The sequence below is a fragment of the Clupea harengus genome, chromosome 10, assembly GCF_900700415.2.
Source record: "Clupea harengus chromosome 10, Ch_v2.0.2, whole genome shotgun sequence".
Lineage (NCBI taxonomy): Eukaryota > Metazoa > Chordata > Actinopteri > Clupeiformes > Clupeidae > Clupea > Clupea harengus.
In genome coordinates this window covers 9,750,335-9,773,225 of record NC_045161.1, presented here as the reverse complement: position 1 = coordinate 9,773,225, position 22,891 = coordinate 9,750,335, and the positions used below count along the sequence as shown (strand labels likewise).

The following is a 22,891-nucleotide window of genomic DNA, read 5'->3' as shown; positions in this document are numbered from 1 at the left end:
AAATATTGCAAGATTACTGGTGCACATTGTGATTGTGGGTGTTATGCATTAATTAGCAAAACCTCAGTTCTGGAGTTGCCTAACCAGAACTGACCACAGACTCAGACTGTTTATAAGCTGCAGAATTCTTCACATTCCCCAAGATCTCTGGGAAATGCAAGATATGTGACCTGGCAGAGGTATGGCCTCGTAAGGAGCACCCCCTACTGGCCAAATGGTGGTAGTGTTGGGGTGTCCAACACTTCACAGACAAGTTTTAACAGCAAATTACACATTACAATGATCACAAACCCCTACACATACAGACATAGATGCACCAACACATACATACTAATCCATCAACAAAACTATGTATTTACTGGGCCTGTCTGGCGTGTTCCCTTCATACATGACTGCACTCTTCTACAGACACACCCTTTTGGGCCTACACCTGATGTGCCTTAACCCGTTCAAATATCATATATAACCTGTTTGACATTTGTGCACTTTCACTTTTCTTCACATTCACACTACACAGTTTAATCATCCTTTTAGAAGTCAGGTCACTATTTGATTTTCACTGCCATACACAATATAGCTGTACAAGCTTGTGTTAACTACAAATGGAAAGGGGCGGAGGGTAGAGGCGCTCAGTGCTAAGCGGGCCAAAGTCTGGCTGCATTATTGATGTGATCTCTGCCAGTCAGTCTTACAGAGAGCACATGCTGTTCTTGTGTCCTTTGTCCTCCCTCTGCTGCTGCTGCTAGGTACAGCACTCAAGGCATGTTACTCAACCTAGACACAAAAACACACACACACACACCCTCATGTAATCCCCCCACCACACACACACACACACATACACATTCACACACACACATACCCCCACAAAAAAAAAGTCACAAGCATAGTTTTACATGCTCTCTCTCTCTCACACACATACACACAAACAGGAATATACTGTATACTCCCAAAATAGACTCAGAACCAGTCAGACAACCCAGCTATGACATACAAGCAACACCTGATGCTGGTGAGGGTTTATTGACACGGTCAGCAGCAGCAGAACAAGATAGTGAGATAGATAAGAAAAGACATGGGGGGGGGGGGGGGTAGAGGAATGGACGGTGAGACGGTGAAAGGTAAAGGGAGATGAGTAGTGGGAGGGGGGCCAAGGGGTGTGTGAGAGCTGTTGTAAAGGGTGTGTCTTTGGCTGCTTGCAGAAGAACACCCACCACGCACACATACACACAAGAGGACAGAAACAACCAGTGAAAGCCAGAGGGAGAGCTAGACAGCAGACAGAGCAAGAGAGAGGGATAGACTGCTGCCCAGTGCTCTGCCTTATGCTGCCATGGCTTCATGCGGGCCAGCTGGGATTTGCTGTTTCCTGCTTCTAATCCTGTGTTTCACTGTGGTGAGTAGTCCCCCTCCATAACTGTGTGTATGTGCCTGTGTTTCACTGTGGTGAGTAGTCCCCCTCCATAACTGTGTGTATGTGCCTGTGTTTCACTGTGGTGAGTAGTCCCCCTCCATAACTGTGTGTATGTGCCTGTGTTTCACTGTGGTGAGTAGTCCCCCTCCATATCTGTGTGTATGTGGCAGTGAGAGAGAGAAGGAGTGAATGCATATGTGAATGCATGCTATTTGTTTGTGCATTTTTTATTTCTGACCCCGAAACCTAACTGCACTGCTGGTGCAGACCAGACCAGACTCAGCAACCATGTTTGATTCACTTTTATTAGTTTGGGGAATTCCCTGTGCCATGTGTATTCAAAGTAGTAGCATGTTTTTTTGTTTATGGTCCACTATCTACAAATGGTAATCAAGTTTGGCCATCTGATTTCTGGCTTTGGCAACATGTGGGATATCCACATACCATAATTAGACGTTAAAACAAGAAGGTATGCTGCAACCTGCAAAGGACTTGCTATGTAACCACAAGGAACGTGAATGAACTTGCTATAAGGCATTCATTCTTATGAACACAAACCGCTTGTAGAATGCAAAAAGGCCACATTCTACCAGACCATTATTGGTTTTCTGCTATTTTGATATAAACAAAACTGTATGATTTTTTTTTTGTCAAATCCAATTATATGATCTAGGTTTGTTAAATATATCCTGCACACCACAGCTAAATATATGAGTAATACCTATGGGCTACAAGAATAGCATATATGTTTAATATATATGATGAGACTGTGAAAAATAGTAGGCATGTGCTTAATGTAGCTAAGGTGTGTGTATGTGTGTAGGAAGCTGAGAGAGAGGGAGAGTGTGGGAGTTTGTCGTGCGTGTGAGAGTTTACATTGGCACAATATGCCTCAACTGTCTTTTTGGTCTGCCTGGAGCATCACCGAGGACAGTATTTGCCTGCAGGCTGGAGTCATATCCCAACATGCAGAGTCACTGGAGACACTGGAAACATTTCCGAGAGCAGGGGGCTACTACTCTCAAGAAACTTTTAAAAAGTGCTTAACCACTCAACAAGTTAATGGTGTTACACAACGCCGCAAATCACACATGTCTTTGGGGGTCTATTGTTTCATGTCACAAATCAGCTTAATTAGTGAGAGATGAGCTAAAGGGTGGTCTTCAATTATTCAATTAAAATGTGGGCAGCCCAAGCACATGTTTTTCATTTCCTAAATGTCAGGAGGGTAAAACTATTTGAGCATTTTTGTTGTCTCACATTTGAGGGACTTTATTTGTTACATCGGGCTTCCTTTTGGCATGTTTTCGAACAGTGTGAAGCATATACGTAAGGTTACAACAGTGCTTCTCATTTGCAAAACTCACCTCCCCACACGGACAAATTGTTCTTACACAACCCACCACCCAACCCCCCTCTCTGCACCCGTCTCCCAGAAGATTCATGACTTGCAAACAAACAGGCTCTGTTTTGTTGGTTGGCAAGCATTTGCATTGAAGTTTCTTTTCCTTCTTTTCCTTTCGTTTCTACTTCACTTTTTACCTTCACTAGTAAACTAACAGGTCTAGAAAAGAAAGAGCTTGCATTAACAAGGAATGAACTAGAGGTAAAGTAAAGTCAACCCTATGAATCCACGTAGGTGTGCCATCACAGGTGTGCCAGCGCAGACAAATATCTTCTAAGGAAGTTAAGGTGAGGGGGCACATACATTTAGCTTGTGCCTACGGCTGAGGTGTGAACTTGTATTCATGGCATGCAGATGCACTCACAGTATCAACTGAAGCGGTGGTATATGGTTGGTGAAGTTGAATGCTTATGTCATGATAATCAGACACCTGTACGCTGCATATCTTTTCTTCACACAGACCACGTGATCAGCAGAAATATTTCATGTGATGTTTTATCTAAAATCTTTAAAGCTTGTCACTAGTTTTGTTACTCTCCTCTCTGTAGTCAGTACTGTTAGGCCTAGTCCTGGGAAATTTGGTAATTTTCCCACGGATAATGACTGTGACAGGATAACTACAGACAGTTTGGTTCCTTTGAACACCACACCTTAGCCACAGGGTCTTTCCACAGTTTCTGGAGCCAGTTATCATTGACTGAGTGACTAGTATCATAAGTGTCAGAGATCCTTAAGTGAACTTGTTTTCTGTCTGTCTGTGTGACATTTATCATTTGGAGAAACCAGATAGACTGGTTGACTTCTATACTTGTCATTGTACAGTTGGTTACATGTTGTCATTTGGTCATGGCCTTTCTAGCACAGTTTTAAACAAGTATGTGCATAACTATTAGTAGTCGGTCTTAATAAAATGTGACTATATGCATGGGATTTGTATATGGGTATTTGATGAGCACAGAGCTCATGGATCAGAGACACTCTTCTCATCACCACTGTTTGAGATTAGATGGGGGCTAACAGGAACTAGGCTTTTTTTTTTAGATGGCAGAGGTTGCTATGACTGCAACTTCAGCAGGTCCAGTCTAACAGCACTGTGATGTGATATGTGTGAGGCCTGTGCAGTATGTGTGAGCACACTGCTGCCTGTGGTTCATGTCAGATGTTATTGTATGGTCCAGATGCATTGAGCAGCAGTTTCAGACATCAAGAGGCTTGATATTACTGATGATGAGTCCACCCTTATGTTGCATCATGTATGTCTCCGACAGCCTGTGAATCTTTCCCTGGGTTAAAAATGTCCCTAAACTGTAAGACACACACACCACCATTCACATCATCACATGGCTGTAAGTATACAACACTTCCCTCTGACTTACCAAAGCAGAGTCAAACTCAAACCCTTTTATTACATACACATTTATTTTGAATTTAATCAAATCAGACTTACAGTACAGATATGGGGCTACACATTTTCTCAGCATGTGTGCAACATGCATATAAAACTCATGAACTTGATACTGTAGGGAAAGGAAAAGGAACTCACACACAATATACACAAACCCTAGAACAAGACACTCTAAATCATCATTCCAGTCATGCACACACACCAGGAAGAGGTGTGTCCATGCTAACTGGAATGAAAAGAGGCATCTACCCTGCCCTTTGCAGATCACATTGTCCTTGTCTTACAAAAATAACAAAACCTTGACGTGCTACAGACATGCATTCTTATATCCTCCATTAAAAATCTAATGTTGTTCTAAGACTAATCTTGGACCACATTTTTCTAAGAACTATTGCCTGAATGATGACAGACATGAAAAATGACGAGCACATCTGTTTCCCTTCTGAAGGTTTTCAAGGCAGAAGCAACAGCGGGGAAGAATGGTCTACTCAGGAGGCAGAAGAGAGAGTGGGTCATCCCTCCAGCCAAACTGAAGGAGAACTTTGACTACACCCAGAAAGACTATATTGCCAAAGTAAGAGAACCTCAACTCTGAGATACAGAGTGTTCTCTCTCTCTCTGTGTGTCTGTATGTGTGTATCATATCTGTAGTGTGTCTGCTTGAAGAAGACCAATTTTGTCCCTGTCCAGTGTGCTTCAGGGCTTAAAATACAGATGAAAGGCATCTTCAGGAATGGATGGATGGATGGATGAATTATTCTAATCAGATTATTTTCTTTGTTGGTTGACATTTATCCACTGAAATACATGGCAACCAACTGTTTGTGAACTCCATGTCTGTGTACAAAGCATTAACTCAAGTTGCCAAAATCTTTGTGATAGGTTGGGAGAACTAGGATAAGACAACAATCATCACTGTTGATGAAATTACACATTAGCAACACTAAGAGCAATTATTCTGTTCCAGGTTCGCTCCGACTTAGTCAGTACTTACTCTGTGAAGTACTCTTTGTCTGGAAAAGGTGCAGACGAAGCACCAGTGAACCTTTTCATTGTGAACCCAGATACAGGATTTGTTAAAGTAACAGGAATTCTGGACAGAGAGGAATATCGAGTGTTCAATGTAAGTTTTTATGTTTTGAGTAAGCCCAGTAAACTCAAATACTAAGATAAAAAATTGGAGTGGAAGGTTAAACTTTTTTTTTCCACAGCTGACAGCACGCGCAAGGTTCAGTAAAGGCAGCTTGGCAGAAAATCCGGTTGAGTTATCTATACAGGTGCTTGATGAGAATGACAACGCACCTGTATTCCAGCCCCTGTCAGTATCAGTCAGAGAATGCAGCCAAGTTGGTAAGAAGGACTTGTTGCTCTTAAATCTTGATTCTAAGTTCTCTAAAATACTGAAGGCTCACCTATCATGGTGTGCCTTCATGATGCACTCACCACATGACTGTACGCACCAGGTACCGTTGTTGCAACGATGACTGCCTACGACGCTGATGAGGAGGGAAGTATAAACTCAAAGATTGCCTACAGCATCTTGAGCCAAGAACCTACAGGGTCGGAGCATGTTTTCGCCATTGATGAAACCACAGGAGAAATCACTGTGAAGAGACCAATCCTGGACCGAGAGGTGAGAACCGGCTAAACACAGAAACAACAGAATGTGTCTGCAACCATCAGGGAATATTGGGGTGAAGGTTTCAGGTTCAGGTTTCACCTAGGTGATTTCATAACATGACATGATTTCTGCATGAATGGGGTAGGTAACTTACTGATGGTGGGTGAAAATCAAAATCTGCAAATCAAAATCTATACCTACATTCACAAATAGGTTTACTACAGTGGGAAAATCCTCGTTCCCCACATAAAGACCATTTATCAAACCAACACCTGATAATGTGAATGCAAATGCATTTTTTCAGATGCTTGATTCGTACACAGTCGTTGTACAAGGAGTTGATGGGTTTGGAGCTCCAGGTGGAAACACAGCGACTGGGAAAGTGCACATCACAGTCCGAGACATCAACGACAACGTCCCCACTCTGGAGAAGGACATGGTGAGAAGAGTATAAGAACAATGCTACCAACATAGCTATCAGCATGCAGAGGCTTTTTTAAAGGAAAGAATAATGATGACATATAGGAGACATGGTTAGAAAACATCGGACAGATACACAATAACATTAGTTCAAAAGTTCACATGACAGGCTTTCACAGATCATACAGTTATAGAAAGGTGGTGAAGCAGTTCCCCCAGGATGTTTTACGATCTTGCGTTCATGCAAATTCAAGGATTTGAATTTGAAGAAACAATCACAACAAGCCCTTGCAAGATTCTGGAGGGACTGGTACAAAACTTTTCAGCTCCAGTAATTTTAGTAATTAAGATCACTCAACTCCCATGTCTTGATGATGAGAAATGGCACGGCTCAACAAGTCTGTTCACATTTTTTGCCAAGAATGTCCCTTGTACGTCGCTTTGGACAAAAGCGTCTGCTAAATGACTAAATGTAAATGTAAAGAATACTTTCAGATCAATCTGATCAAAGTACACACCATAATGAAAGTATACCTCTGTATGAATCATTACTTATAACTGGAAATATATAACAGGTCCTGTCAGTTCAAATTGATTATGAGAATCTGAGAGACAGCGGATTGACCTTGACTTAGACATGCCTGACTCTGCTGGTTTATCACCTGATATATCTTCTTTCCTCTGATACATCCTCAGTACAATGGAAACGTGGATGAAGGAGCAGAGGACCTGGTGGTGATGAGACTCAAAGCTCTCGATGTGGATTTAGTGGACAGTGATAACTGGCTGGCCGTTTTTCACATTGTGTCCGGAAACGAGGAAGGCCTATTCACCATCGAAACCGATCCTGTAACTAATGAAGGCATCCTGAGGCTGGTTAAGGTATGACATTTTTGACTTGAGAGTTCTGAAATGTGTATCATGACAACATTAGTGAAACATTTCACAACAGGATGAATCACAAGCTCCAAAGCAAGCCATTTTTGTTTGTTTCTGACAAGCATCATTTAACTGATTCTGGTACTGGTTTACAAAATACTGAGTCTGGTAGTGCTTGACCAACATTCAGCTGTCCAACTAGTGCATATATGTCACTGCAAAACCTGAGCTTAGTCTGGTAGTGCTAGCACTAGTACATTTTAAATGAATTACTTGGATTTTTCAGACAGGCCATTAAATACATTCTGCATGAGGGTTATTGTGTATCTTCTGTGTCTTATGTATCTTCTCCCTCTCCTGTTTCCCATATGTGTCATGGACCACTTCAAATAACCACCGATGCCTCCAACAGGCAGTGGATTATGAGACAATCAAAAGTATCGACCTGGATTTGCTAATTGAGAATGTTGCTCCTTTCGTCAATGGATCTGCCATAGCTTTGGGCTTGGAGAAGGATATACCTGGATCAGGAATAAGCCCTCCAGGAGGGGGTGGTGGTGGAGGAGGAGGTGGTGGGGGTGGCGGGGGAGGAGGTGGTGGAGGAGGAGGAGGAGGAGGAGGTGGGGGTGGGGGTGGAGGAGGTGGGCCAGGTATTGTTCCTATTGGAGGTGGGGGTGGAGGAGGTGGGGGTGGAGGAGGTGGGCCAGGTATTGTTCCTATTGGAGGTGGGGGTGGAGGAGGTGGGGGTGGAGGAGGTGGGCCAGGTATTGTTCCTATTGGAGGTGGGGGTGGAGGAGGTGGGCCAGGTATTGTTCCTATTGGAGGTGGGGGTGGCGGGGGAGGTGGGGGTGGAGGAGGTGGGCCAGGTATTGTTCCTATTGGACCTGGTGGCCCGGTTAAGCCTGTTGGTCCGGGTGGAGGAGGTGGGCCAGGTATTGTCCCTATTGGACCTGGGGTAAAACCAGGCATCAAACCCGGGCCAGGTAAAAAACCTGGGAAAAGTTACCCAATCAAGATTGCAGTGAACAACATGCCAGATGGACCAGGCTTCCAACCCAAGGTGAAGGAGATACCGGTGTCAGAGGACCCAGAGAAGGTGAAAGTCCCAATGGTGATTGCCAGCTACCCCGCCACAGATGGAGATACTGGAGAGGTGGCAGAAAATGTAAGGTATGTGAAACAACGTAATTACATTCACTAAAAATGTCACTATGACTGGAAAGATTTAGCATATAAAGACACTTTGGACAACATCTTTAATTATGTGCAAAAGATGCTTAATGCTCTTTGAAGAATAATTATTTTTGTTTGTAAACAGATATGCCAAAGGTCTTGATCCTGATAATTGGTTCACCATTGATCATACAACAGCAGAGATTACCCTAAACAAGGTGCCAGATCGAGAGTCTCCATTCGTGGTGAACGGGACGTACACAGCCATGATCCTTTGCATGACAGAAGGCAAGTTATGCAACAGTTAGATCAGGTCAAACGATTGATCTCTGTTTAGACAAGAGGCATTCCATAGGTGGGGATATACTTTACCAACCCACTCTTACTTATGTCATATTGGTGGCATACATGCAGAATCTGGTGCTGCTGGCATGTATAATGTGGACATAGGAATGTCAGACAGCCCTTGATGTTCAAAATCTTATTTTGTACCAGGCACTCTCATAGAAATAAACTGAGATGTTACCCATGTCTGAAAACATACCGTGGCTGCATTCCCCCCCCCCAGATATGCCAAGTAAAACTGTCACTGGAACCATAGCGATAAATGTGGAAGATTCAAATGACAACTGCCCCATGCTGGTGACCACGTATCAGCATGCCTGCAGCGACACCAAAGTTGTGTATATTTCGGCTTTTGATGAGGATGACAGTGCAAACCCGCTGTCCTTTCGGCTCATTCAAGAGGAAAGCCAAGGAGCATGGGAGGTGAAGCCAGTCGATGGTAAGAGCAACATTTCTCTGGGCTCAGCAAATATCCTTTGGGGATAAAAATCCTTCATATTAGGCTCACTATACAGTACCATCTGAAGTCCTGCAAGATCAGGAAGTCTTTTTTTTTTTGCTTGGAGCTAAAACTTTATATAAGGTAAGCCAATACATGGATCATCATTCTATTGTAACCAAGCTCTGTTTAATCTTCTTGACAGACACCACAGCTGCCTTCTGGGCCAAGGAGCTCTTGTGGCCAGGGGTGTATCGTATAACCGTGGAAGTGTCTGATGCTCAGGGTTTGACCTGCTCCGACAGACAGACGGTGGAGCTGCATGTGTGCACGTGTGTCAACGAGGGAGAAGATTGTGGCGGCCTCAAGGCAGCTCTGCAAACCAGCTCCAAAACCAATGTGGGAATGTCCGCTATCGGCCTAATGTTTCTGGGGCTGGCGCTCATGTTGGGTAAATCAACACACGCAAACACACACACACACACACACACACGCAAACACGCAAACACACATTTAAATTATTTATTTGAATCCACCAATCATATACTGTACAGAAATGATTCAAACATTTCTCAGAGGTTGAATACAGCTTAGTGACTCATGGGTACAAGAAACATCTCCTACGCCAAACAGCAAGACTACCTATAACAGCTGATACAGAGCAGAACTTTGCTAGTTGTTTTGTCTCTTACTAAGTCCTGCCAGTCGTAGCCCACTGACCGAAAGCTTATGGACATGCCCCAGGCTTCCAAATATCAATACTACCATCTTACATGTATAGCCTAGGTCTCTCATCTTAGCAACAATAAGCTGGTATTTGGTCAACTTGTCAAGGAAGGCTATGTCTATATAGAGGTCATAGACACAGGCTACCTCAAGGACTTCTACCTCCCTTTTAACCTTGTCCAAGAAAACAACATCAGGGGTGTTAGGGATGTTGCAGAACACATCATCAGAGCTGTTAAACCAATCTGGCATTATACGGGAGTGTTTGTACATTGACACATTGGGGGGGAATACTCCCTTAACAGTACTAGAAATGAGGTCGACAATGCGGTCATGACGTGCAGTATAAAGTCCTTTGTACTTATTGCAGCCATTAACAATATGAGCAATGGATTCTAAATGTTGGTTGGGATTAGAGTGCATTATACAGTGTGGATGATGAGTGTTAGGGTACCATAATGCTAGATTGTATTTAGTTGGCAACACCTGTAGTCTGGCTTTAACAGTAAAGCAGAGGATGTCCTCTCCTACAGCAGCATTCCTATACATTGAATGAGAGACAGAGTGGTCAGCAAAGTCAAGGCATGCCAACTTCCCCTGCAGTCTCAGTCCAGTCCAGTGTTGTTTTGTCTCTGCCTGTTTAATGTTCAGGAGGGACTTTCTTGCTGTTGTGTTGTGGAGTGTTTGTTGTGTCCCATTGTGGTAGACAGTAGCATCCACATTAACAGATGGGTCTGTGACAACTGCATCAGATGCGTCTGGTGCAGTGTGTGAATTTACTTTCTCCCATTTCAGTCGAACTGCCGCTCTGTTGCACAGGTCATTGAGGTCCGGCCAGTCTGACCGAACACCATAACCTGCAGCTTGGGTGTCCAGCTTGCCATTACCTTTCTTCCTGAAGCCCAGGAAGTTCTCCTGGCCAGCAGTTGCTAAAGGGACCTTTCTCCTCCTGAGGTCCAGTAGGAGGGAGGCTCTGGCTAGCTCTCGAACGGCAGCATCATCATTGTTCAGCATCCTGATGAGGTGTGTCAGCCTTGTAGTGGTGTAGGTCCACTACACATTAGGGACACCGAGCCCCCCCTCTTTGTGTGAGAGGAAGAGTACCTCCCGAGTGGAGTGGGTGTTCAGTCCCAGCCATCTCCTGCGGCTTCGACTGTTTTATTGTTCATGTCTTGTAAGACATTCTGATGGCCTCCAGTCCAGACTACAGGGAGGGGGGAGGAATCAATCAGATCAATTCTGTTCTTATAGTCACAGGATAGCTCCTGTATTTGCTCACCCCACTCGCCTGCAATGTTGAACTTATGGCCCAGATAGGTGTAGGTCTCGTGACGAGAGTAGACCCTGATTGGTTGTCCCATGAGTGTGAAGGAGGGAGGTTTGTCTGACCTTGCTTTGTACCAGCGGTCACCACCGCTGCGTCGTTCGTAGAGTGCTGCGCATTTGGTATGTTTTACCTCCAGCTTTGACCAGAGCAGAAACTCATCTGTTCTGCTTAGCATGTCGGCAATTACACTCATTGCACACACACACACACACACACACACACACACACACACACAGGTGCTGACATACAGAACTTGATACACAACCTCAATCATCCATGTGACATCAGATATAGAAACTCAAGAACACACCTCATCTGCCTCTGGGCAGCCCCATCACATATTTTATTGTCACAAACACCAAGCGAAACGGAACACGCCCAAATCATGCGGCAGTTTGTGTCCTTAGCATTGCCTGTGAAATGTCACTGTTGTGGTATTCCTGACACTCCTACTGTTGATACCTACTGCTGTGAAGATGAAAGTTGATTAATAACATTGAATTATACCAGATTGGAAAAATGGAAAGCTACTCATTATTATTCAATTTATAATTTCATACAACTTCATTTAATATTACAAATAATTGTACAGCTGTTTTCCTGCAGTTCAACTGACAACACTGATATAAACAATGCCTTTTCAATAAGTACATCTATTGAATTCAAGGTAAAACAGTGGTGGATATAATTTTCTTTTGTGTATGTGTGTTTGTGCGTAGTGGTCCCGCTTCTGCTAATGTTCTGCCAGTGTGGATCAGCAGCAGCACAGTTTACTGAACTGCACTTCGGTGCTAAAGAGCACCTGATCCCATATCATATTGAATCAAATGGAGAGGACAAGGTAACATACTGGACATCACAGAATTCACATTGAATTTCAATTATTTTGTCCTGTTAAATAATATTCTGCTAGTTCTAGTTAGTTGAGGATTCATTTTTACAAGGCATACATGAGCTTACTCTTTAGTCTTGAGGTACCATGTTGGGCCCATAAAAGGTCATAAATTGTGATTGTCTTCTTTTGACATGTAGGAGGTTCCTCTCTTAAGCTGTCCGGTCAACCTTGGCGATGCAGGCTATGCTGTAAGTGCTGTGAATGTGGCTAATGTTGCCACCAAGTCCTCCATGGGTCTTCTCGGCAGAGGAACAGGTAGCTTCTACGGCGAAACAGGAAGCACATTTCATCAGGGGATGATGGGCGGGATGCGAGAGATGGACCATCGGTACGAGTTCACGCAAAATACATTTGCCTCAGGACAGAGGCAGGAACTTTATGCTTCTTATCCCCACTTGCAGCAAGACATCTTTGAACAGATTGCGCTACCTGATGATTTGCTCCATGAGTACTATTCTGAGGTGAGAGAGAATTCACAGTCATGTTTAGGATTGTGTCAATATGACTCTGAGGGCCTCATTTACTAACATTGCGCACCGCAGCTTAATCTGCGCCTTTGCCAAACTGCATATACCGCACGGTATTTTTCTGCATTTTCCGTGGTATTTAGAACCTTGTCGCGTAATCTGCGGCTAACCCCGCCCATTAGTGTTAATAGCGCGCCACTAAAATAGGAGAGAATGGGAACATATTCCTGCCACCATGGTTGAAGAGTTAGAATTAGAATTAGAGCTTTTGGTTTACGAGGTTACAGCAAACTTAGACCCCGTACACATTAAATATAGAAAAGCATTCATATTTCTCTGTTTAGCCCTTCTAAAACGGCGTATTCCGACACTGAAACGATGCTTTTCAAAAAAGATTTGCTTTATAAGGGTTGAACAGGACCGTAAAGGTGCCTTTCCCTTCTGTTCAGTGCAGGTGCCTTAAATTCTGTGATTGTTATTTCATCCTTTTTACACCGTGATGCCAGCGTTAGTTAGTGTACTTCAAGTACAAGTACTTTTCCTGAATAGATACGCTCCTACGCAGAAGGCGAGCACTGTACTCGGTGTGCTTGAACGATGGATTGAAATACGGTTTAAACCATAAATGGAGCGGCGAGTCTGGATAAGACCTGGCCGAACAGCTAGCTGGTGGGACAATTTTTTATATGCCTATATTAAATGATATATAAAATATAAACATTTAAACAAATAACATTTCTGATGTTCGTATTTTTCAAATTTCTCGCACGCACAAAGTTTTCATTTAACAGCTGATATGTCATGCTAAAACACCTCTTGTTTCGTTACTAATACATAATTAGGCGCACTTTACGCATTTCCTCCCATCTCTTTGCGACGAACACCCACTTTCCCTTATACCCTCCCAGCAGCGATAATCTGCGCTTTTACTCAGGTGCGCCTCCATTGGAAATACAGTTTTATGTCTTTCCCCCGCAGAAATTACGCCTGAAATGAGCGCAATCCTGTTAGTAAATGAGGCCCTGAATGTGTTATTGGAAGTTAAACCATAAAAATGAAAAGGTAGACAAATACAAATCCGAATGACATGTATTGTTTCCACAGAAGGCGATATATGAAACACAAAACCACAAACTAAATGACGGTCTGCTTGTGTATGACTACGAGGGGCAGGGATCTCCTGCTGGCTCTGTGGGCTGCTGTAGCCTTCTCGGGTCTGACGATGACCTTCAGTTTCTCGACAATCTCGGGCCACGATTCACCACACTTGCCCAGATCTGCAAACCCCCAAAACCATTAGCAGTAAGGAAGGCTGAATCGCTGCAAACTGATGTCATGAGAGAAAGTTCAATCTCTACCAGCAAGGTTACGGTTGTCCAGGCTCCTCCCCCACCTCCTTCCATCCAGACCACAGCCACTGAAACCACCAGGACTATCAGCAGCTCTGCCACGCTTCCTCGAATGCAGTTGCGTGAAACTGTGCCCACCCAGACTGTGTTGTTGCAGCAGCAGCCCCTGTACTACATAGTGGAGCCACAGGTTCAGAGCAGAGTGCTGCTGGCCGAGAGGCCCCCTGGGGGACTGGGTCAGGGCATATTTCTAGTCAACCATGGACCCATGTTACAGGGAGTCAGCACCCCAACTAGCCCCACGCTACTGCTTCAGGGTGGTCATACCCTGGTTCAACACACTGACGGGTCACAACATGTGGTGCTCATGCAAAGGCAGCCTGGAGATGTAGCACAGATGCCAGGCCAGACATTCACCCCTGCACCCCAGCAGATGCATATCCCCAGACAAGAGAGGGTGGTCCTAGTGGACAAGCAGGTAGGGATGAAGCAAGATGCCCCAGGAAGTGTCAGAACACTGTGGCCAACAAGTCATTCAAGTGAAAGTCCAACAATGCCAGCCTATGAAAGTGGTCAGATGAGCAGTGAGAGAGTTAACATGGCACAAAGCAACATAACCCATGTTCCAGTACCTCAACCCCAGCAACCCAATTTCAGCACACGGTTCTTCGAGGGGTTGGGGGGTCCGGGTCCGGGTCCGGGTCCGGGTCCAGGTCCGGGTCCAGGTCCGGCACCAGCAGGACACCCGATGAGCTCTTTTCCAAGCATACGCGTACAGGAGGTAATTTCTGCTACTGCCATTCCAAAAGTTCCTCATATAGCACCAGGAACTTCACAGATTGAGACTGAGCTGCAGAAGAAAGTGTTTTTTGAGGAAACAGTTGTGGATTTGACCACAGACACATCCCAACAAGAGGAGGTCTCAGTGGAGATCCAGGGGAGCGTTTTGGCTGAGGAACATGTGGCAGTGGAGGTTGAGTCTTACAAACCTGAACCTCACCTGAAGATAGACAGCGTGGAGAAAGCCACAGTTGTGCCAGAAGATCTCTCTGACGACCTTGGTGAGCCTGATGTGGACGCCACTGTAGACCATGGGGAAAGCCTGCCTGTGTCCTCACAGGACGTGACCGTATCATCACAAATGTCAGTGACTGAGGACCCTACCCAACACAATGTCCCTAAGCTGGCAGAGGGGAATTTAACAGGAGCCATACTTGGAAACACAGATTCTGGGTGGACAGTGGATGCCTATTCATCTGACACAACTCTTCTATCTGTACCTGAGGTATCCCCAGATGACTCTGACATCATTGATCTGGTAGCAGACCAGATTAGTGCTGGTAACTCACTGCAGTGCGAGTCAGGAATGGTGGATGATACAACCTCTCTGTCAGTGGGTGAATTGGTGTCTTCAACAAACGACACACATGCTGAGGAGATTGAAAATGAGGTATCCAGTATATCACTGGAAGACACTCCTGAAGCAGAAGAGTCAGGCCCTGGGGACGGAGAAGCAAGCAATGTCGATGGACCCACAGAATTAACTCCTTCAGTAGACATTCCAGTTTCACTTCAAGAGACAACAGATGTTTCAGAGACTGAACTTCAATCTCGTACCCTGGAGCTGGATATAGACAAGAGCCCCGGCCCAGAGGTATCTCTGGAAACCTTCCAGGGTACTGACCCAGTGCATAGTGAGAATGACTCTAGCATGGACATCCCAGAAGCAGACAAACCAATGCAAGCAGAGATGGAACCCCTAAGGGAAGCTGAGCAGGACTTACAGGGTGGATCTTTGGAGGTCTCTGAAAACCAATCAGAAAGAAATGAAGAGGAACAGGACCCCATAAACGAAGGGACAGTGGATGCCTATTCATCTGACACAACTCTTCTATCTATACCTGAGGTATCCCCAGATGACTCTGACATCATTGATCTGGTAGCAGACCAGATTAGTGCTGGTAACTCACTGCAGTGCGAGTCAGGAATGGTGGATGATACAACCTCTCTGTCAGTGGGTGAATTGGTGTCTTCAACAAACGACACACATGCTGAGGAGATTGAAAATGAGGTATCCAGTATATCACTGGAAGACACTCCTGAAGCAGAAGAGTCAGGCCCTGGGGACGGAGAAGCAAGCTATGTCGATGGACCCACAGAATTAACTCCTTCAGTAGACATTCCAGTTTCACTTCAAGAGACAACAGATGTTTCAGAGACTGAACTTCAATCTCGTACCCTGGAGCTGGATATAGACAAGAGCCCCGGCCCAGAGGTATCTCTGGAAACCTTCCAGGGTACTGACCCAGTGCATAGTGAGAATGACTCTAGCATGGACATCCCAGAAGCAGACAAACCAATGCAAGCAGAGATGGAACCCCTAAGGGAAGCTGAGCAGGACTTACAGGGTGGATCTTTGGAGGTCTCTGAAAACCAATCAGAAAGAAATGAAGAGGAACAGGACCCCATAAACGAAGGGGACGTGTCTGATGCAGGGAGCATGGAGGTACAGTGCTCCACAGCCCATTCAGACCAAACAGATGATTTGAGTGAGTCAGAGAGTGGTGGATATGATGAGGCAGTATTAGATGCAGAGGTCACACCAATCAAGTCAGAGGGGGTGCATCTGTGCGACAATAAGGAAACCATGCCGGTGGCCATGAATGCACAACCTGCCGCTCCAGTTGAGTCAGAGATGTCCATGCAAACTGTGCAGCATACCATGACAGTGGAGACAGAGGCAGAGTCAGTGGTTGACGAATCACTCGAGCATCATGTGTCAGATGTAGCAGGAGTAGAGGAGGCTAGAACCTCATTAGGAGCTGAGGGAGAATCAGTAGAGGCTGTGTTCATTGTAGCAACAGCAGAGCAGCCAGACAGTCAGCTGGGCACAGAGGGAGAGTCTGAAGGTGTAGTGGCAGATAAACTTGAGGTTGAGGTTGTGAGTACAGGATCAGAGAATGCTGATGCTGATATAGTAGGAGAACAAACAGAGAAGATAGTGGCCACAGCAGTGCTTGAAGAGGCGGGAGAGCCATTGGGCTTGGAAAGAGCAGTGGAAGAGCTTGAGTCACAGGCTGCAATAGAGGCACAGCAGGGTACTCCACAGTTAACAAGTGAGGAGGAAGAGCAAAAGCGAGCTGAACCACAACCAAGGAGAGTGGAGATGGAGACAGAGGGGCCACTGACTCTGGAAACTCTACAGACGCTGGAAGTGACAGGAGACCTGTATTTACAGACAGAAACAGTGGAAGCTAGTACTACCTGTCTGGCTGCTGAAGTAGGAGAGATTCTGCACAGTGCAGCATTTTCACAAGAGGTGGAAGCAGACTTCCCCACAGATGAGAGCACAGAGGAGCAGGACAGGGAGGGGGCACTGTCCGAGGGCCAGGAGCAGGGGGCTACAGCTGAAGTCAGTTCCAGCAGTCTGGGTAAAAAGGAGAAAAAAGCCAGCAAGAAAGGGCCAAAGGGTCCCAAAAGCCCAACGAATCCTATGGGGAAATGTAAACAACAGTAAGCAATTCTACAGAGAGACTAGAGCGGATGCCGAAGTATGTGTCATTCATTTTGTGCCAAGACTACCTATTTTGATTACCTGAGCCTTGCCTTGCGCCTTGAGAATTGTTTACTTTGGGTGCATTTTTATATGATTGACAAGCAATAACATATCATTCTTCTTCAGTCTTTTATTATTATTCCGGTCATTGTTGGTATAACAGGTCCATCCTAATGCTTTGCAGTGTGTACTCAGCTAATTGATAGGTCTGCGGATTTTCTATGAATTGCCCTTTTTAATTGTTTATTTTCCGATTGAAAATGAATGATGGCAAGTTATATGTTTTATTGGTATAGCAGTTAGCATCAATACCGGCAGATGGCCCAAGTTAAATTCCTGGCAAGGATGTCTTGATTTAACACAAGTACAGATTTAACACAAACTGGATTGTGTCTCATGAACCAACACATATCTAAATCATCTGAAAACCTTGCCAATAACTCACTATTTCTGTTATATGAAATGTATAGTAGGCAACTGCAGAGACATTCAATCGCCCTTTTTCAAATGTATGAATGGGGCTACTTTATTCAATTTGGATGACAGAGATGGAAAAAGCTGTGACTACTGTAAACACAAAAGCATGCAACGGCTAATAAGCTTAGAATATGACAGGTGTCTTTGTTAAATGTGTTATTACCAATTATGTTTAACTGGTGCAGTTTCTCTGTAATAATACTGCACATTTGTCTTCAAACCACATGTGCATACACACTGTGTTTAACAGAATATACAAGAACACACTAACAGATTGCTCTCATACCTAGCATCCAGTGTTAGCATCCATGTACTTGCATAGGTTACGGTATGTAATGGCCGACTACTTCTGCGGCACAATTACATTAGCATTTTCTTGCAGAAAATCGCCCTTAGTTTAAACTGAACTTCGTTCTAACTTGTTATGTTGATCCCTTTTCTATATCTTCAGTAGTTTCAGTGTTTCTGAAGGCTTGTATAAGCTTTAAGGATTCTTCAGACATGACATGGTGTGTGGACATTTTTTCCAAGGGGTTGCAATCCAGAAGGTTAGACACTCATCTATTGGTATTGGGTTTAGAGGTAAATGGGTTTTACACATCAGATTAGAATATATGGTCATCTTGAGATCAATTTACGTGTTATGACTATTTTTATGAGTTCTATGCTTTCCACTAAATGCATTTCCTCTGGTTTGTGTGAATATGAGAAGAAAAAAAAGATATTGCACTGAATACAAAAACATAATAAAACATAGTGATCACTGCATTCTATGTTTGCGTGTTGATGTGAAATAATAAAGCCATGTAATCTTCCATTTTTTTGGTGTGTGTGTGTGGCTTGATTACCAATCCAAAAATAAATGTAGAGCTTTCTCATGGTGAACTATCATAGGAAAACCACAAGAGGTCACCTTAGCACAGAGTACAGCCCAGTCATCTGCACTGAAAACAACTTGAGAGCCATCCAACTGGTATACTCCTCAGGCTCACATCCACAGTAAAGAGATCAGGCAAAACAAACAACAGCATACTCCACTAAGTTATGTAAGGACACAAGGGGTCTCTCAGAAGGTGAAGTTGAGCAATATTATGAAATATAACTGAAAGCTATATTGGATACCAAGCTTTTTATCACCCTTGGTAAACTGACTAGATGCTGTTGGCACATTTAAAGAAACACAGTAAAGAAACATTTGCATATACAGTACATAAAATGTATTCACAGTTAAACCAACTTCATGACGAACCACCCCACAACACCACATTCATATTGTACTATATGCAGTCTTCCAGGCTGTTAGCAGCTTTAATATGCGTCATGATCAATGTAGAAAAGCAATGTATTGCACTTATTTCTGTCTGTGGATGGAGGGAAGCAGGACTTTCACTCTGGCTTTCTCAGTAGAAACCTTAGATTGCATTACTGAAGATGCTATTGTCAGCAGTGCTCAGGGAGAGTTCTGCAAGTGCGAGGAGCGAAAAGGATTTTAAAGGTCACTTTACCACAACCTCATCCAGTTAACCACAACAGTCAGTCCATTTCCATGATTAGGGCCTTCACTCACTGTATCACATTATCACTATCAGTATAACATCTAGCATTCAAAGCTCCTTTCTATCAATTTGGCAATAGTCTTCTCCCCTACACTACATATGTGTATTTTTTTTTATAAAACCTTATTTCATCACACGGATAACAGGGTAATTGCAGTTGGCAGGCACCTTTCTTTCGCTGCCTGTTAATAAGGCTGCACCCTATGGAATAAAAGGGTTGTGAGAAAAATCACTCCTTCAGCCTTTTAAAGTGGTCTGTTCTGTTGTCACTTCACTAAAGTCCTGAATGGAAATACAACAGTAAAATAGAGGAGGGAGCCCTGTTCACCAGCCAAATGTATTCTTGATGTGGATTTTCATAAGAAAAAAAACCTTCACTTCAGAAAAACTGAAACTGGCCCAAACTTAATATCCATATTTCTACAGCGGGGAACGTTAAACACTAACAACATATTTCATCATAGAAGCTTTCTGTCGAAAGGCTTCATCAGGTTCAGGGTCAAGGGGTGTTTCAATCCCACAAAGGGGCAGTACCTGAGAGGTGACTCCAGGCAAACAGTCTCCCACTCAGCCTAGGCAGGAGACCGCTACTCCACGTGTTTGTGGAGGAGGATGGAGGAATACTGTTCTTTGGGTTGGCTGTATTTTTCCCCCTCCTGACGTCTCGCCTAGGGAATGGGCAATGGTGTGAGACGGAGATTAGCCTGCAGACGGCTGCCGGTGAATTAAGCCTTTTTCTAATAAGGGCTGCCACAAAGCCAGCTCTGTGCTGAGTTATTCATCAGCCTGGTATTTACACAGTCAACAGAGAGGGGCAGCGAGTGTGTCTCAGGTCAGCTGATGCCGCCCGCCTATAAGAGGGCACACACACACATGCCTGGACAGCACAAAGCTATCAGCCCTTGCCATGCACAAGAGCACGGTCTGTGTGTTCCTGGCCTCTGCGCTGCTGCTATGCAACGCCGCCCCAGTGGTAAGTACCTAAATTGCACCTGTGTCGTATGGTGAAGGAAAATTAGGAAATCTGTGGTAAGACTGGGGAACTATAATGTAGCACTGTTGGTCTCCCACTAGCAATTAGATCTAACCACAAGGAGGTTGATGTGGTTTGTGAGGTAGATTTAACTTGAGGGCTCGAGGGTTAACATGCTTTTTCTGCCGCATGAGGCCTCTCGCAGTACAGAAATGAAAGGAATCCAGCACATGAAATCAATTGTTCATCGTGCTACCAGTATACTGGGTTAAAAAGAACAAGTATGCTGTATATATGGTTGGCTTACCTGACTGTCTTGCTATGCTAAACAGAGGATATGTTACATAAAAGTCCACAGATTATCTAGGTACTGTATAAATCTACGCAATTAGAGTAGAACAAATGCATTTCAGATTAATAATCAATACTGTGAATGAAGAGTGATGCATAGGGTAAGCACTGAAGTACACATGAGGACAGCTAGTTTCTCGTAATTTCAAAGGACCACCCACTTGTCCAAAAGGGCAGTGGCCTGATGCGCTTATTTGAACAGACAAACACACACACTTCAATTCACAGGAAAAACCTGTGTCAGTTGATTTAGTTGAGTTAGCCTAGTCTTAGATTTACAACATACATATAGCCTATTCCAGCAGTGTTCACATGCCAGGAACTTGGCCGTTAACATACTTTATGTTTCTAAAGGCCTCTAAAGTATGTCTTCTGAATGTTTTAATTTAAAGTGCTATAGTGCTTAAATTGTTAGAATGATGGCTGGCAGAACAACCATGAATTGCACATTGATTGTCCAGTTATAAACAAATTTGTGTGGCCATTTAAAGACAGGAAAGGAGAGGACAGAAAGGGACCATTTGAAACAGGCCGATCAATCAGTTTTATTATGGAAGTTACAGTAATGCCATGATAGACTAAGCTGAGACCTAACAAAAAACGAAAGCTACGGTCAAATAGTCTTTTTGGCTTAGGAAGGTTCCTTACTGAATGAAATGACCCGGAAGTATGTGCGTGGCATAGGGGCTTATAAGGGCTAGTCGAATTCTCTAAATGCTATGGATAGGTTTTTTTTTTTTTTTTAAATCTCCTTTAGCCTAGGCTACAGTGGACAATCCTTACGAAAGGAAAAGAGATAATGCCGTCCCACAATTCCTTGCAGTAGCAACATTTAAAGACCCATGTCAATAACATCCGCTATTGCATAATTACATAGTGTAGTGTAAGTGCAGTCAGAGTCTCAGTTGTCTTTTCCTAAGACCTTATGCATTCTCCTTCATATTTTTCCTCGACCTCATAACGTTTTCCATTGCAGTCAAGGAAAAGGGGTTAGGAAAAGACATAGGACTTTTTTTTTTACTATTTGACCACAGCCTAGGGATCCAGTGGACTGTCACAGGAAGTTGCCTAGAGAGACTCCCTGTTCTGATCACAGTCAGACCCCAGATATGTGACCTCTGACCTCAGGATCCCCACGGTGGCTCAGATGCTAAGTGTCCGCTGATGGTGAAGATCCTGGACGCAGTGAAGGGGGCCCCTGCAGGCAGTGTGGCACTCAAGGTCTCGAGGCGAGGTGCAAATGGAGAGTGGACACAAGTGGCAAACGGGTAGGCAGAGCTCAACAAAGTACTCCCAGGAACAGACACAACATAAATGACTATTTTATTGCATAGGAACAGCTTGATGGTGAAACACTTCACTTATAGAAGTTGTAACACAACAAATGACGGAGGACATAATTGTGCAAGACTGGAACTCAAAGTGGAATGATTTTATAGACGGACTTCTCTTTGATGTGTGTGTATACTGTATTCATAATTAATCACAAACAGCTCATCTCTCTGAGTTTGGGCTTTTTATAGTCACACCATCTTTTCCTCTCTATCGCCCTCTCAGACAAACAGACCCAACTGGAGAGGTCCATGAACTGATCACAGAACAGGACTTCACAGCTGGAGTGTATCGTGTAGAATTCGACACAAAGACATACTGGAAAGGGGAGGGGCGAACACCGTTCCACGAGGTGGCTGAGGTGAGCCTGTCAGAAACAATTTGACAAAGCTGGAGTATACTTGAAATCTTAGTTCAGTGCCAAACAGTGACCTCCACAGTTCCTCACATAAACCTTGATCCACATGTGACAGGGTCAACTGCTGGCTTCTCTCCAGCAGAGTAAAATCCCATTTTAACTGAGTGTGTTTCCTGCTACTTTGTGTGTGCTCTGTAGGTGGTGTTTGAAGCACACGCAGAAGGACATCGTCACTACACTCTTGCCCTGCTGCTGAGCCCCTTCTCCTACACAACCACTGCTGTGGTGGTCAAGACTCATGACTGATGCTCAAACACACAACATAACACAACACACACACACCTGTACCCTCAGCTAAAGTCAGTAAAGAATACCAATGACTCTCCACTATGCTAACACATAATAAACATGTGACGACATAAA

General features: G+C 44.2%; 2 protein-coding genes across 2 annotated transcripts; both read left to right on the top strand.

Moving 5' to 3' along the window:
- The first annotated feature begins 1,132 nt into the window (after positions 1 to 1,132).
- LOC105903740 lies at positions 1,133 to 17,382 on the top strand. The gene is made up of 15 exons (XM_031574837.2): positions 1,133 to 1,396; positions 4,673 to 4,798; positions 5,192 to 5,347; positions 5,436 to 5,574; positions 5,688 to 5,857; positions 6,150 to 6,284; positions 6,962 to 7,147; positions 7,557 to 7,701; positions 7,969 to 8,314; positions 8,463 to 8,605; positions 8,886 to 9,101; positions 9,307 to 9,552; positions 11,874 to 11,995; positions 12,187 to 12,510; positions 13,621 to 17,382. Exons 1-15 carry the CDS (start codon positions 1,334 to 1,336, stop codon positions 17,380 to 17,382), a joined length of 6,279 nt encoding a protein of 2,092 aa, XP_031430697.1. The 5' UTR covers positions 1,133 to 1,333.
- A 2,888-nt stretch (positions 17,383 to 20,270) lies between these two features.
- ttr (transthyretin (prealbumin, amyloidosis type I)) lies at positions 20,271 to 22,891 on the top strand. Its single transcript, XM_012831533.3, has 4 exons — positions 20,271 to 20,427; positions 21,907 to 22,046; positions 22,336 to 22,471; positions 22,667 to 22,891. The coding sequence occupies exons 1-4, from the start codon at positions 20,362 to 20,364 to the stop codon at positions 22,772 to 22,774; spliced, it is 450 nt and encodes a 149-aa protein (XP_012686987.1). The 5' UTR covers positions 20,271 to 20,361; the 3' UTR covers positions 22,775 to 22,891.

What these genes read in the sequence shown, in the direction of transcription:
- LOC105903740 (XM_031574837.2), top strand. Translation starts at nt 1,334, where the DNA reads ATGGCTTCATGCGGGCCAGCTGGGATTTGCTGTTTCCTGCTTCTAATC. An exon ending in AGAAAGACTATATTGCCAAA is followed by an intron (nt 4,799 to 5,191) that starts GTAAGAGAACCT and finishes ATTCTGTTCCAG; the next exon opens with GTTCGCTCCGACTTAGTCAG. An exon ending in GCATCCTGAGGCTGGTTAAG is followed by an intron (nt 7,148 to 7,556) that starts GTATGACATTTT and finishes TGCCTCCAACAG; the next exon opens with GCAGTGGATTATGAGACAAT.
- ttr (XM_012831533.3), top strand. Translation starts at nt 20,362, where the DNA reads ATGCACAAGAGCACGGTCTGTGTGTTCCTGGCCTCTGCGCTGCTGCTA. An exon ending in TGGACACAAGTGGCAAACGG is followed by an intron (nt 22,047 to 22,335) that starts GTAGGCAGAGCT and finishes TCGCCCTCTCAG; the next exon opens with ACAAACAGACCCAACTGGAG. An exon ending in CGTTCCACGAGGTGGCTGAG is followed by an intron (nt 22,472 to 22,666) that starts GTGAGCCTGTCA and finishes TGTGCTCTGTAG; the next exon opens with GTGGTGTTTGAAGCACACGC.